This window comes from Euleptes europaea, chromosome 2, assembly GCF_029931775.1.
Source record: "Euleptes europaea isolate rEulEur1 chromosome 2, rEulEur1.hap1, whole genome shotgun sequence".
Taxonomy (NCBI): domain Eukaryota; kingdom Metazoa; phylum Chordata; class Lepidosauria; order Squamata; family Sphaerodactylidae; genus Euleptes; species Euleptes europaea.
Window position 1 is genome coordinate 45942659 of NC_079313.1, and position 13831 is coordinate 45956489.

The window sequence follows — 13831 nt, forward strand, 5'->3', positions numbered from 1 at the left end:
GTTTTTTAAGTGCAAAAACAATACCTGTAAAACAGAAGCACCACTATGAAGAAACTGCAAGCCGCTTTCAGCCGAGTCAATTCCTCCTGTTGCTAGAATGGGAAAGTCTGGAATAGTGGAAGCTATAGCTGAAACAGCTCGTAGGGCGATGGGTCTGATGGCATTTCCTACACAAAATAAATAGAGAATGTTATTTGGGAAGGGTTGCTTAGTTCTCTCCTAAGCACCCCCACCCCTATATTTGGAAAAGCCTGTTTATATATCCTCTTTGTATTCAAGCTTTCCCATAAAACCCCCTTCCTCAGCATAGCCTTGCCGTGATGTGCCTTACACTCCCCTATGGACAGCAGCTAACCACCACAGCCCCTCCCATTTTTTGTCAAAATTTGTGATTGGTTGCAATAGTCATTCTTTTGAGAAAAAAACAAAAATGTTTTAGCAGCAGCAAGTTTGCCTAGTATATATACTTGAACTGTCTATCCCCCTTTGCAACAATGTCAGTTCATTGCTTCACTCCAGTGTACCATTTCATAAATTGCTGCACATGAGACTGCTATGTGCAAGCACATGACTCCTCTGAAGTCAATGCCCCAGTAGATTTTACTGAGTACAAGATGCTAGGTAGCCAAAAACTAGAAAGAAAAAGGAAGTGATGGTACTATAGTTGTGCATATCGATAAACCTGAACCAAAAATAAACCCTAAATTAGACGTTTCAGTAAATTTCAGGGTTCAGGTTTACCGAACTCCAAAACCTGGGTATAAAGCCGAAGCTAAATAGGCGATTCCCAAAAAAGCTGAATAGATATTCGGCTTTTGGGGGTCGTATATTCGCCATTGCTCAGAGGCATGGCTCTGTGCTTTCTCCCCTTTTTCTTTTTCTCTTTTTTGTTTTTTGGACTGGTTTTGTTAGGGCCCCATAGTTGGGGCCCTTTTTGACATAGCTTAAACCTAACTAGATTATTACAAAGTTTAAGCAGATCTTGTTCAGTAAAAGTTACAATTGAAATACCAACTTCACATACCTCTGGATGTGCCATGCTTCTGGGGAAATTCTTTAAACAGACAGCATAGGGGCAGCATGTCTGCTATAGAACTCCCAACTACTGAACAATTTCTGTGCCCTTAAATACCCTTTCTATGGGAATTCTAATCTGTAAGTAATCTTTTCATGACATCACATCAAGGATCTAAAACCTTTTTCTCAAAACAATATCCTTCAGACCTATCTCAAGGATGTCTAGCAAGGTTGACTGATATAGATATGTGATTATATCTTCAAAAGACAAACAAATTATAATATAATGAGAATAAGACATAAAAAAGATGGGAAGCAAGGCTATTTAACTTTATATTATGAAAGCCTATTACCTCCCACTCAGACCGGTGTTATCTTATTATTTACACTAAGTGAAGGTTGCTGGCTCGACTTCCGGCCTTTAGTTTATTGTCTCGCCTTGTTGAAATAGGCTGTGGATTTAGAAGCTTGCCAATCTCCATGCAGGAGATCCACTTTAATTACCATTCATAGCAACTGCTATATAGAATTTCAAGCTATATATGCCTACATTACTACACGCCCACACACCACAATGAAAATTTGGGGACTCTACCTCCCAAAATGCCCCCCAGGAGCTTTGAAAAAAATCCCCATTGACTATAATGGGCCCAAATATTTTGGTAAACCCGACAATAAGCCAAATATTGATATTTACCATTATGGGTATTTGACTTATTTTGGGTTTACCAAAAAAAATGGGGTTGAAAAAACCCAAACCCGAAATTTACTGAATTTTTTTTTTGCACAACCCTAGATGATACAGACCAAAAGGCATTTTAGCAGAGTCAGTTCTACCATCCTGCACAGTTCCTCATTTCTACTATGGAACCCACAGGCTAAGCCCAACACAGGTTTAAGCAGGGTTGTTTGCATTCATGCATTATGAAGAAACATAATTAAGACTTATCATAGTCAGTAAACAAACTTCAGCTACTGGTTTGATGCTTCCTTTCTCCCTCATGGTGGATTGCAAGGTTGCTGTTCATTATGGGAAATTGAGTTTTCCCATACTTAAGAACTCAATTTCCATAATGAACAGCAACCTTGCAATCCACCATGAGGGAGAAAGGAAGCAGACCGGCAGCCATTACTGCGACAACAAGTCTGAAAAGGTCAGTACATTTAAAATTCTCCTGGGGGACATTTTTGGAGATAGAGCCCCCAAATTCAAAGCATAGCTTGAAAGGACTCTCCTTGCACAACCCCCCCAAGTTTGGTGAAGATTGGGTCAGGGTTTTATGGGGTCCGGAAGTGGCTGCCCCCCTCCTCCATTGAAAACCATTGCAAACTTTGTCAATGGAGGAGAGGGTGACCCCTTCCGAACCCCATAAAATCAGACCCCCTAACCCAATCTTCACCAAACTTTGGGGTCGTGTAAGGAGAGTCCCTTCAAGGTATGCTGTGAATTTGGAGGCTCTACCTCAAAAAATTACACACACATCCGGACCCGGAAAAAGACAAATAATTATTCAGCTTCAGCTTTCTCCCCAGGTTTGTGCATTCAGTAAACCTGAACTAGAAATTTACTGAAATCGCTAATTTCAGGTTTATTTTCGGTTTGGGTTTATCGATATGCACACACCTAGTGCTTATATATGTAACCAAAAATTGATGAATTTTGATGCACCATTTTTAATAGTTATAATTTGAATAATAAAGTTTTAAAATATAATTTTAGCTTTTTTGTAATTGGCATTTATATTTCCTTTTATAAGGTTCCCCCCCCCCCACAACCTTTTTGGTTTCCTACATGACCAGAAGTAACATCATGGTGTTGCCGCAATGGCACTCCCCCCTCCTCCAAATTTTTCTATAGTGGGAGACCTGGTCCCCCTTAAGAGTGTACCACATTCAGCAATCACACTAAGCATAATTGGCTTAATTAAATAATAATTTCACACAAGGGCTGTATTGAGTCAACGTCTCCTGTACCTCTGGTGCTTTCGGTTTCACATAGCATTAAATAATTTTCATGATAAAGCAAAGACACATATGATCTTGAATTCATGAACCTGAAGTTGGGAAGGCAAAGGCATCCTGCTAGAGCAGGCTGCTCAAGCCACTGACCCAGAAGCTTGCTTTGTGTATTTAAATGGCTATACTCCACATTGCATTTACACAGAGACACTCTTCATTCCATCTTTGAAACTCTTAAGTCAAAATCCAGCAGATGCACAAACAGCACAAAACATTTAACAGCAAGTTGGAGGAGAATCCTTTCTCAGACAGGCAAGCGGCCTACCAGACTCTGCCTCTCCTCTGCACTACAAAAGACTTACTGTGCCATCTTGGCATGGCAAATAAGCAATATGGCCATGCTAAGTGTCTCCATATTGGAGAATATTTAACTGCAGTTTTTAAAGCTGAAATATGTTTGCTGATATGGTTTTTCAATAGAACATTGAAAAATCTGTTGTGTTGTCATTTTTTGAAAGATGTTTCTTCTGTGCTTATTGCCTGTAGCAAAATGTCACCTCCCTCTAACAACCCACCATTTTTACAGTCAACATTGGTCTTTACAAACAGGATGTCTGACAAGCCTATCCCATCAATGCTAGTTGCTACTGAATCAGCAATCCAAATACACAGACAAGCTGTCTCTATTGACATCTGCTCCTGATTCAGCATATGAATTATCCTCTAGGGTTATGCCACCTTCAGCTGCTTCAGCACAGATTCCTCCTCATTATTTACCTATTCTGGCATTTCTTCCATCTTCAATACCAAACTCACATCCCATCAACATCTGCTCCAGAACCAGCATTCAAGCTGCCTGATAGGTGTGCCGTATCAATACATGTCTTCAAGGGACAGAGAACCACCTGAGTTAGTGGCTAAGAATGCTGAGATAATTTACTAGGCATAGGCATGTTGGTGCAGTGAAACTACACTTCACACAGTCAAAGTGACTGCTGAAGCCAAAGAGGGAGAAAAAGGCAGTTTAATTAAGTACTTAACTCTAAGCTGAGGGGGGTGGGGGAATGCTACAATAGGGTTCTTCAGGAGCACGAGCAGATATTTGACCAAAGTTGAGGATTTTTGTTAAAAAACCTTAAAAAGTCTAAGTAAAGATCACAGCAAAACAGAACATAAGAATGAGAAAAGAGAAAGGACAAAGAACTCCCATTGGGCATTAATGGATGGCTTGATATTTGCAGTTCACTTTGCAAAATCAATCTTAACGAGACTAAGAGGAACACACAGAGTTCTTTTAAAGTTATATTGGACTTACTCGTTCACATTCCAAGCATAGATTTTGAGTCTATAGCCAAGTCACAAAAAACGAATAAGACAGAACCATGGTATCCTGGATATAAGACACTCCCCACCCTCCAATATTGTACAAGAAAAACAACAACAGCTCAATCTTCAAGGCTAAGCCACACATTTAAAAGTCAGTGGCTTAGATGTTATAGCATCTCTCACATAAATATCACCTGTCATCTCAAAAAGGAAATGTGAGGCATGACATCGTTCCATTCAGCATTTCAATTCACCAGCTGTTGCATAGGGGGTAGAGAAACACTGGATATGACAATGCCCATCACCTGTTTAATGTATTAAATACTACCAGAGATACATGCTGGAGAAACATTATTACATTTAGTTAGGTCATGAAAATAGAATGAAACTTGAGCAATGATGACAAGCTAAGTCCAATTCTAGATATGCACAAAAGAAATGTAATCAACTAACCAAAGAAATAATAATAAACACATAAGAATTTCTCCTGGGAATGAGAATGGAAGAGTGATACATGGATCAAGTTACAGTCCAATATCATAATTGTTTATGTAACTAAATACACTGAAAGAGTAAGGCAAAACCTGTAGAATAAAATACCAAATAAAGCACAGCACCCATCTAGTCACTAGTCTTCAAGCTTTCTAGGCCTGGGACCCACTTTAATTTCCAGGCCACAGCACGGGACCTTTTTAGATGCAAGCATGTGACAAGTGAGAGTCATGTGACAGGAAGAGGCAGATCCACAGTCCCTGAACCTGCCTGTGCTAAAAAGGAACCATCTCTAGCATTGTTTCATTTGCCTCACTTTCCTTCTGCTCTTCTCAATATGTGTAAAAAGAAAACAGGAACCATAGCACCCTTACTCTATTCACATGAGCACAAGCAGCAGGTTCTTCCAAAACAGAACAAAAAGGCAGCTCTAAAGGGGGTTGTAACTCAACAAGTGAGGTTCTGCAACCCACCTGAGGTCCTGACCCATAGACTGAAGATCACTGAGCTAGGAGATGGATCCCTGGCACACAAATTCAAGTCATATGAGATGGCTAATGACAGCCATGTGAAATCTTACAAAGCTACCGGTAAGTTTTTATTTGATTATCCAGAGGCACTTTACATCAGATGAATAGAAGATAGCCCAGACAGAAATGGTCTTGCAGCAAATACTCAGGCTTAGGTGAGGTTTCAAAATAAAGACATTTCATATATTGGGAGGGCATCTGGACAGAACCTCTCTAAGACTGGATTCATATGACCATGTTTCGGTGTTAAGCCGTTACCAAAACCATCTTTGAGTGGAGAATCTGCTGAGAAGGCAAAGCAACTATTGAGTGATGCAGACAAAATCTCAAGCTCTCTGAAAACAAGAATTTGTAGCAATGACAGCCAGCATGGTGTAGTAGTTAAGAGTGGAGGTTTGGAGTGGTGGACCCTAATCTGGTGAACCGGGTTGGTTCCCTTCACATGAAGCCAGCTGGGTGATCTTGGGCTAGTCACAGTTCTATTAAGAGCTCTCTCAGCCCCACCTGTCTCACAGGGTGTTTGTCGTGGGAGGGGAAGGGAAGGTGATTGTAAGCTGATTTGATTCCTCCTCCTTCTTCTTCTTGAATACAAGTTATGAAAACGATATTGGTGTAACACAAGATGGATAAATAGTATTTCTGTTGCACTTCTGTTAACAATAAACAGAGCTGAAGCTAACCCAGCCTGACTTCCCTTTTGCTTCATTCCCTCCTGTTGCTTTTAACATCCCCCAGTGAGCCAAACATCTACCTACAAAAATAGCACTTGTTCAGAATTGTAGTCATACAGTTCCCAAACAAGTTGTTACACCAGGATGGTGCCATGCAGTAGTAGGTGGTCCTCTCTCCAATATTTCTTTTTACATTTTTCACAAATACACACATATAAATGTTTTCTTCTTCAATATGTACAGCATTTTTTCTCCATTACCCTAACTTTTAAAACTCTGTTTTTCATTCTTTTTTAGTTGCACAGGTGTTTTTTTAATTCAAGTGTTAAAAGCCATTTTAATTGACAAGACCTAGGGGAAATACTTTACACTGCTCATAAGACTGTGCAAACTACATGCCCTGTAGTTACCACACACTTGAGAACTTTCCAGATGGGAGTTAAAAATATATATCCTTTTGACAAGGAAGGAAGTGTGCACACTCCAAACATATCACTATGACACTTCCACAACTCAGCTGGAAAGGGATGCCCATGGTCTCCAACACAATGGTCCATGTCCCAGATGAGGGCAAATACCCTATAGGAAAGGGTTTTTTTCCCCAAGGTAAAGGGAATATATACACTAAGGCCTTTTATGCACAGGTTGTCCCCTTCATGTCACCTCCTGACTACTTCGGGGCTTCATTTTAATTATGCATGTATTTTCTGACCTTCAGAAGTCACCTTGCTCTCCCCTCGCATTTCCCCCGCATTTTCAGGATGCTGATTTCCCCTGAGTTTAAAGTCTGCCGCGATCCTGTGCATACTTGTCACTTCAGGTTTTTCTCCCCATGCCCATTCTTGCTTCTCCCTCCCACATGTCTGTCCCTGTGCTGGGCTGTGTCAGGTTACAGAGAGGCTGATTGTAGGCACTAAAGCAGAACAGCAGCTGTCTGGGAGGCTGCTGGGAGATGAAAACAGGAGCTGGAGTCGTCAAGCTGGGTCAAGGTCAGTCCAAGTCAAAATTCCAAAGGGTCGCTGCAGAGAAGTGTCATCAGCAAAAGTTTCAGGCTCTTTTGCAAAGTTGTGTCCACAAGGCTGGCTTGTGGAAGCCAGCCTTTTATGCTTTCTTTTCCTCAGCCTTCGTCCCCTGAGGACCCACAGTTCTCCATGAGATGCCTCTGAGCTTTCACTCTGGCGCTGCGCCTTTTAGTGAGTAGTTCTACCTTCCAACACTGTCTGCATTGCCGAACTAGTTCAGGTGAGCTGGGCGGGCTGATGATCTGAGGAGTTGCAGCTGGAGCTGGATCAACAAAGTCAGGCATCTCAGTAACCATTCAGCAGGGCTGGTTTCTGATTCAGATTCCTTTTGCTGTACTTTGTTCTCTCCCTGCTGTGGGTCGGATTGCAATGGGCTCTCAGCCAGCTGAGGTTCAAGGAAGGTTGGTTCCTCCTGGCATGGCTCTTCCCCTGAGGATTCCTTGCTTGCTGGGGTCTGAGCCACAACATCCAACCCCTCCCTAGAAGCCATTTGCGAGTGCACTAGTGAAAGAATAATGCTGGGATACCATGAGGCTGCTTAATTGGTCAGTTTCATAGTGAGTATTGGTTAGTTTCAGATCAAACAGTTGAGAGAAACCTGAAATAATCACAAACAACCTATGTGGCTGCTTATTTGGTCAGTTTCACAGCGAGTTTCAATTCTTGGCAGGATGGAACATAGCCGGGCTGATTTACTGTCCTCTGCTTATACACATCCTCTTATAGGCATGAAAGACTTTTTTTTTTTTTGCAAGACTACCGATGGAATGATGAAATGATCACAAATGACCATTTGAGTGTTTTTATGTTTATTTATTTAATTAATTTGTTTATTCAATTTCTATCCCGCCCTCAATTCCTGGCCAAGGTCAGACTCAGGATGGGTAAAAACAAAATTTAATAGCATACATACAATAAAAACCTAAAATACATTACATCTAAATTAAAATTCTAGAAATACCAACAAGTTAATAAATATAACAAATGCAACATACAACAAGATGGTGCTCATTCAGAGCACATCAGATACTGAAGACCGATGGAGCAGTCAGTGTCCCCCACATAGTCATGGTTCCAAAGAAGTAGGGAGATAGGTAAGGAGGCCAGCACAGATGAGAAACAGTGGCTGCCCTCAGTTGTAGACCCGGTGGAACAACTCCATCTTGCAGGCCCTGTGGAACTCTTTAAGGTCCTGCAGGGCCCTGATGTTACTAGGAAGGCAGTTCCACCAGGCCGGGGCCAGGGATGAAAAAGCTCTGGCCCTTGTCAAGGACAGTCACATACTCCTTGGGCCGGGGACCACCAAAAGGTTATCAGTAGGCTGCATTAAAATAACTAGAAACAAATTGCTTTGGGGGAGGGTGTCCAGACAAAACCCCTTCTCTGCTTTCACTGTAAAATGACCACAGTTCAGATCAAATGAAAGAATTTCACTGTGGGGCTGGGGGGGGGGGCTGCCGATGTATTTCAAAAAATACATTACACCCAATTACAAAGCAGTGTTTTTAGGGGGGAGGGACTCCTGTGTGGTTCAGAAGCTCCACATTTTCGCTTGGGATGCATAATTGATCACAATTTATTTGGGGGAAAATGCCCCTGTGCATAGTGTTTTGAGAATTCAACTGCAAATACTGTGCAGTTAGAGAGCAGCAGCTCCAACGGAAACAGACCATGCATAAAAGGCCTATGACAGCAAGAAGGGTACACGCCACAATACATTCATAGAAGGCATTCCTGTCTTCTCAGTACCTCAATGGAGAAAAGCACTCATGGCTTACCTGTCAAATGAAGCCCGACCTCAAAGTGCCTCTTATGAGTGAATTCCCCGCCTTCCTGACCCCGCCCCCACAGGGGTGCAGCAACTATTGCTCAGCCTCCTAGTCGGATTCCACAGCTGGCGAGGAGAGATGGGCGGGACTTTTGGGAGGAGCAGAGTCAATGGGATGGAGAGAGTGCATGGGGCTCTATGGGCTGCACCAGGTAAATACCTGGCGTAACTTTCGGCCACCAAAAGTGGGCATTCCTCAGCCAAAAGGGCTTAGGTAAGCCTTGCATGGGCCAGCATGCTGCTGGTCAGCTCCATGGGGTGGGGACTTTGCAATTTCCCCTTCATGACATTCAAACCCTCCTAGCCCATGAAACGCCCGTAGGAACGCTACCTCGATCGCCGGTGCCCGCTTCTGCGCCTCTCGGGTGCTGGCGAGGTTTTTGTGCCACCGTCCCCAAGCCTTCCCCTTTTGCCACCTGCCACCACCAGCCTAACTGCACTTACGCCATCGTGCCGCCTTTCTGGATGGCACAAGTGCCACTTGCGCCAGTGTAAGTCCCTGCGTGCCTCCTAACCACATTCAGCCCCCAGCCTCAGGAATGGGCTGTTAGTCTGCCATTGGCAAGAGGGGGATAGTTTCACCTGATTCTCCCACCTCACAGCACCCCCCCCCCTCAATGTGATGCTGAATGTTTTTAAATAAGATTAGCCTCAGTGGCGGATTCGGGGATGGAAGAGGGGGAAATTGGTCCACCAACTCCTTCAAAATGTGTATATATTTATTACAGACTAAAATCGATAACGTATATAAGGCCCAGCAATAGCCTGCCAAACCAACATGTTCATGTTTCCCTCTTAACATAGGGATTAGTTGCCTATTTGTATGGAAGCCTAAAACAGATGAGAAAGTTTTGCAGGTATATATATTAATTGTTATCTTGCAGTAAGTGTGGAGCCTTAATTGATTTTAATATATAATTGATGTACAGGCTAAGGGTTTAATTAATATATTTTTATCTTTTTATTTATGTTTTCAGAACACAACGTACCTACAGTCATAAAAAATTTTCGATAATCATGTACATTTTTAATCTGGAACTGTGCTTGTTAGGACCACTGAAGAAGGCCATTTGGCCAAAACACATTTTGTCAAAGTCTAATTCTGTGATTTTATGTCTATTTGTGTTGAATGTTTACATGAATATGTTGGTTTAGCAGGCTATTGCAGGGCTGTATATATATTATTGATTTTAGTCTGTAATAAATTATACATATTTTGTATTGATATAGCCTGTACATTGTATAACCTTTGGTCTTGAAAGTTGTTTTTTTCTTGACCTTTGGGTACTTAATTCTGTTGTTTTTAGGGTTAAGTCTCCCCCCCCCCCCCGCTTTGCTGTTGGTCCACCAACTCCTTCCACAACATTTTACTGTAGGATATACCATGGACTCTAAGCTATGGGCAGCCATGATTTCACTGAGCAACCATGATTTCACTGAGCATCAAGCTCACACATTCTGCTTCTTCTCTCTACTTCTATTCTCCCCTCATGGTTCCTGATTCAGTCAGGAACGTCCTTTTTATTGCAAACCATAATTTGTCATTAGGTCTGAATCAGCAAACTATGGTTTGTCCAAGCCAAGACTGCAAAAATCTGGTTTGGGGTCATGTAGAAATCATAGTTTGCCAATTTGGACATGACAGCAACCTATGCTTTGCATGAAACAGAGTTCACTTTCTTAAATTAGTATAGATAAAATGAGGGAAGGGGAGACAAAAGGGAGCATGTGAACCTGAGGCTTGGCCATGTTCAGCAAACCATGAAATTTCATTACACAAAGATTCCTTGATATTCACTGACAGAGACAAAATTCTCATTTTGGCTAATAATTATATTACTTTGAAGACCATCATTAGCATGCATGGCCAGTCCACTGCTCACAAGCTAAAGCTTGGTTGGTAGATGGATAATGGCTGCATTCCGATATCACAAACAAACAAAAGTTTGCCTGTAAAGAGTACTTACATAGCTTGTTCTCTTGCTTGGATACTCCCCTACCTCCTCACATTTCTCTCCCTCCCTCTCAAATATGAATGATTAAAAACTTATTTTCTAAGGAAGTTTAATCTGCTGCAGTTTTGAATGCTGGTGCTTAGGCAATATTAGAGTTTGTTTTCTCCCCATAAACCAGGACTATAAATTGGGATTTCATCTTGTTTCCAGCCAAAAAAAAGCTGGCTGTTCTGTGACTGGAACTCCCAGCCTTTTTCTTTTCAAATGACATGTACATGGGGCCTTGGCTGTCCTCTTTCGCTTCCTCCCTCCCTCTCGGTCCCCGCCCCCAACCTTCCCACAGCACTCTCCACTGAGGGGCCGATCCTGCCCCTCAGCCTGCCCCTCCACCCCACTGAATGACGCCCCTCCCCGAATGTGGGTCTTGACCAATGTGAGTTTTTCTGTAGGATCTAACTTCATATCTTCTGGTATGTAAATGATTAGATTAATTGACTCCAAACATCAGTGGACAGAGCGGTCCATTGTGACATAGCTCATTGGAGCATATACAGTATTGCTTACTAGGTGAAGGCTGTGACATGCACTGGAACGCTATATGATTATTATGTCTTATGCTCATGGTTTATTGTGGCATGTCTTTATAATGACTTTCTCTAGAAGGATAATAAATAATATTAACCCTTCTGCATGAGCCCTCCTCCTCCACTATAATCTCGTCACCATAAAATTTTGAGTTTAAAAGTCTCCTTGTTTCCTTTGGCCTATCAACAGAAACAAAACACACACAGAAAAAAACATCCCACCTACAATATCTATTGTATAGTGTTCCTGGCATAAAAATGGAATTGAGTCATAATTCTCAGTAGCGTAATGCATATAGCAAAGCAAAATTTAGCTTTAATTTATTTTTGTTACAGTAATTACAGCATGCATCTTCCTTGCAAAATTAAATTTAAGATTCATTCAACACTATATTAAACATGAACTAAGAATAAACTAAGAAGTTAACATACTATTAAACATGCAATTTATTTTTAGTGAATGGAGTGTAATTTTGGATGCTGTGCTATTATTAAAAGAAAAACTAATGATGGCATATCAGCATGCATTCTGTTGACATGTATAGCTGGGGGGTATTTTGTGGGGAGTTGTCAAGAGTGCATTATAACACTGTTGTTCTATCATGTACACTGATTTCCACTGTGTTCTGGATGCACAGGAAGGCACTACTTGATTTTAAACTCACACAGATACCAACTGCTTAGGCCCCTCATTCCTTAGAACAGTCAGCAATAACTTGAATTGGAGGTCTATTTTGACATGGGAAAGGTGGTGGGTAGGCTAAAATGGTTTTCTATATTTTTATAACAGACATTACACATATTCATCCAACTTTTGGCTCTGGGAGTGACAACTGGGAAAGGATGACACTGACTGGGGGCCAGATTTGATACACACACACACACACACACATTATTGAAACAAGAAGTGCACAAGACTGCCAATTTTAATACCAACTTGCTTTATATGGTTATAGAACTTCCTTCTCTTCAGGATTCACTGAATTCCTAGCCTACTTCGTTGCCCTGTCTTTTAAGAATTACTATCAAATTATTTTAATTAGACTTTTAGGTCTTTAACAATGCAATCCTAAACAGAATTACAGCCTTTTAAGCCCATTTACTTTAATGGATTTATAAGGGGATACCTCTGTTTAGAAGGAAGACAATGGTAAACCACTTGTGCTTCTCACTTGCCTTGAAAGCCCCTTGCTGGGGTCGCCAGAGGTTGGCTGTGACTTGAGGGCACTTTACACACACACCCCTCTGCTTAGAACTGCACTCTAAGTTACTACCCATATCAAGGATGGGTGGGTTGTAATTTTTTAAGTGCATATTTGCATATTAATGACCACTGAGAAGGTGAGGGTGGGGTTAACCCACTATTAATATGGTAAGTCCTGTTGATTTCAGTGAAACTTTTTTACTAATGAGTGTGTTTAGGATTACACCCAATTCCTCCATATAAGTATATTGCAGGGTTTGAAATCCAGCTGCCGCCCCCCCCCACTCCTGCAAAGGTTAATATTACTGAAAATAATAATAACATAACTTCTGTTTTTGTTTTGTTTTTGTTTTTCAAAAAAATGAAGGAAAAGTAAATACCAGCAGTGAAAATGGCAGAATGGGAATTAATCTAGGAAGATTTGCCATTCATTTACTGTTAACATGTTACTGTAAATACTAATTAAACCAGACATTTTAAGGATTAGGGCAAACAAGCAAATGCTGCAAACTAAAGAAGTCTGACCTTCCATAAAAGGAAAATCCTCCGCATACTTGCTGTACATATCTATAACATTTGGGAAGGACTCATAGAGACAGATGTAAATATTACAAACAAGACATAGTCCTCCACCTCCTTATTTAGGATAATAATTCAATATTGCTTTTGCTCTCTTCCACCTGTAGGTGGCCTTCAAAAACTACACTTATCACATAACTCATTAGCAGGTTTTTCATACCGTCATATCCAGATAATTAGCAATTTATTTAAATAACCAATTTCTGTGGAAATAATTGCCATAGAATGCCCTGAACCTTCTTTTTATAAACTATAATAAAAGTGTTAAGATAATCCCTGACATTTGCAAATGCCATTAGTTCACCTTTCCTTTTGATAGTGCTATGGCTTTATGTTTAAACAATTACCCGATAACGCAGTGGCTTAATGAAACAGTACAGCAAGCACATCTTTCAAAATGGCCAATGAATGCATTTATATGCAGAAGAAAAACAGTGTGCAGGCATGTTTGTAGAAGGAAAACAAAATGCATTCACAGTTACTCTTACATTCTAGAATTAAATGAATTATTGTAGTATTATAGATAACCTTACAAAAAAAATCAGAATTCGGATTCAGTAAAAGTTTATGGAATATCCAAGTATTTTGATGTATTCAGGAATACTCTTGAGAATTTGGCTGTCTCTCCTTATGTATTTATTATTGATTTAGAATATTATTTATA

At 40.9% G+C, this 13831-nt stretch overlaps 1 protein-coding gene across 1 annotated transcript in view; it reads right to left on the reverse strand.

Annotated features, from left to right (window-relative positions):
- The window catches only part of DPYD (dihydropyrimidine dehydrogenase), a 750022-nt gene that overhangs the window by 109662 nt on the left and 626529 nt on the right, over positions 1 to 13831 (reverse strand). Inside the window, exon 19 of the mRNA XM_056844741.1 lies at positions 25 to 167. Within this exon, the coding sequence (XP_056700719.1) occupies positions 25 to 167 (143 nt within the window). The remainder of the gene's footprint in view (positions 1 to 24; positions 168 to 13831) is intronic.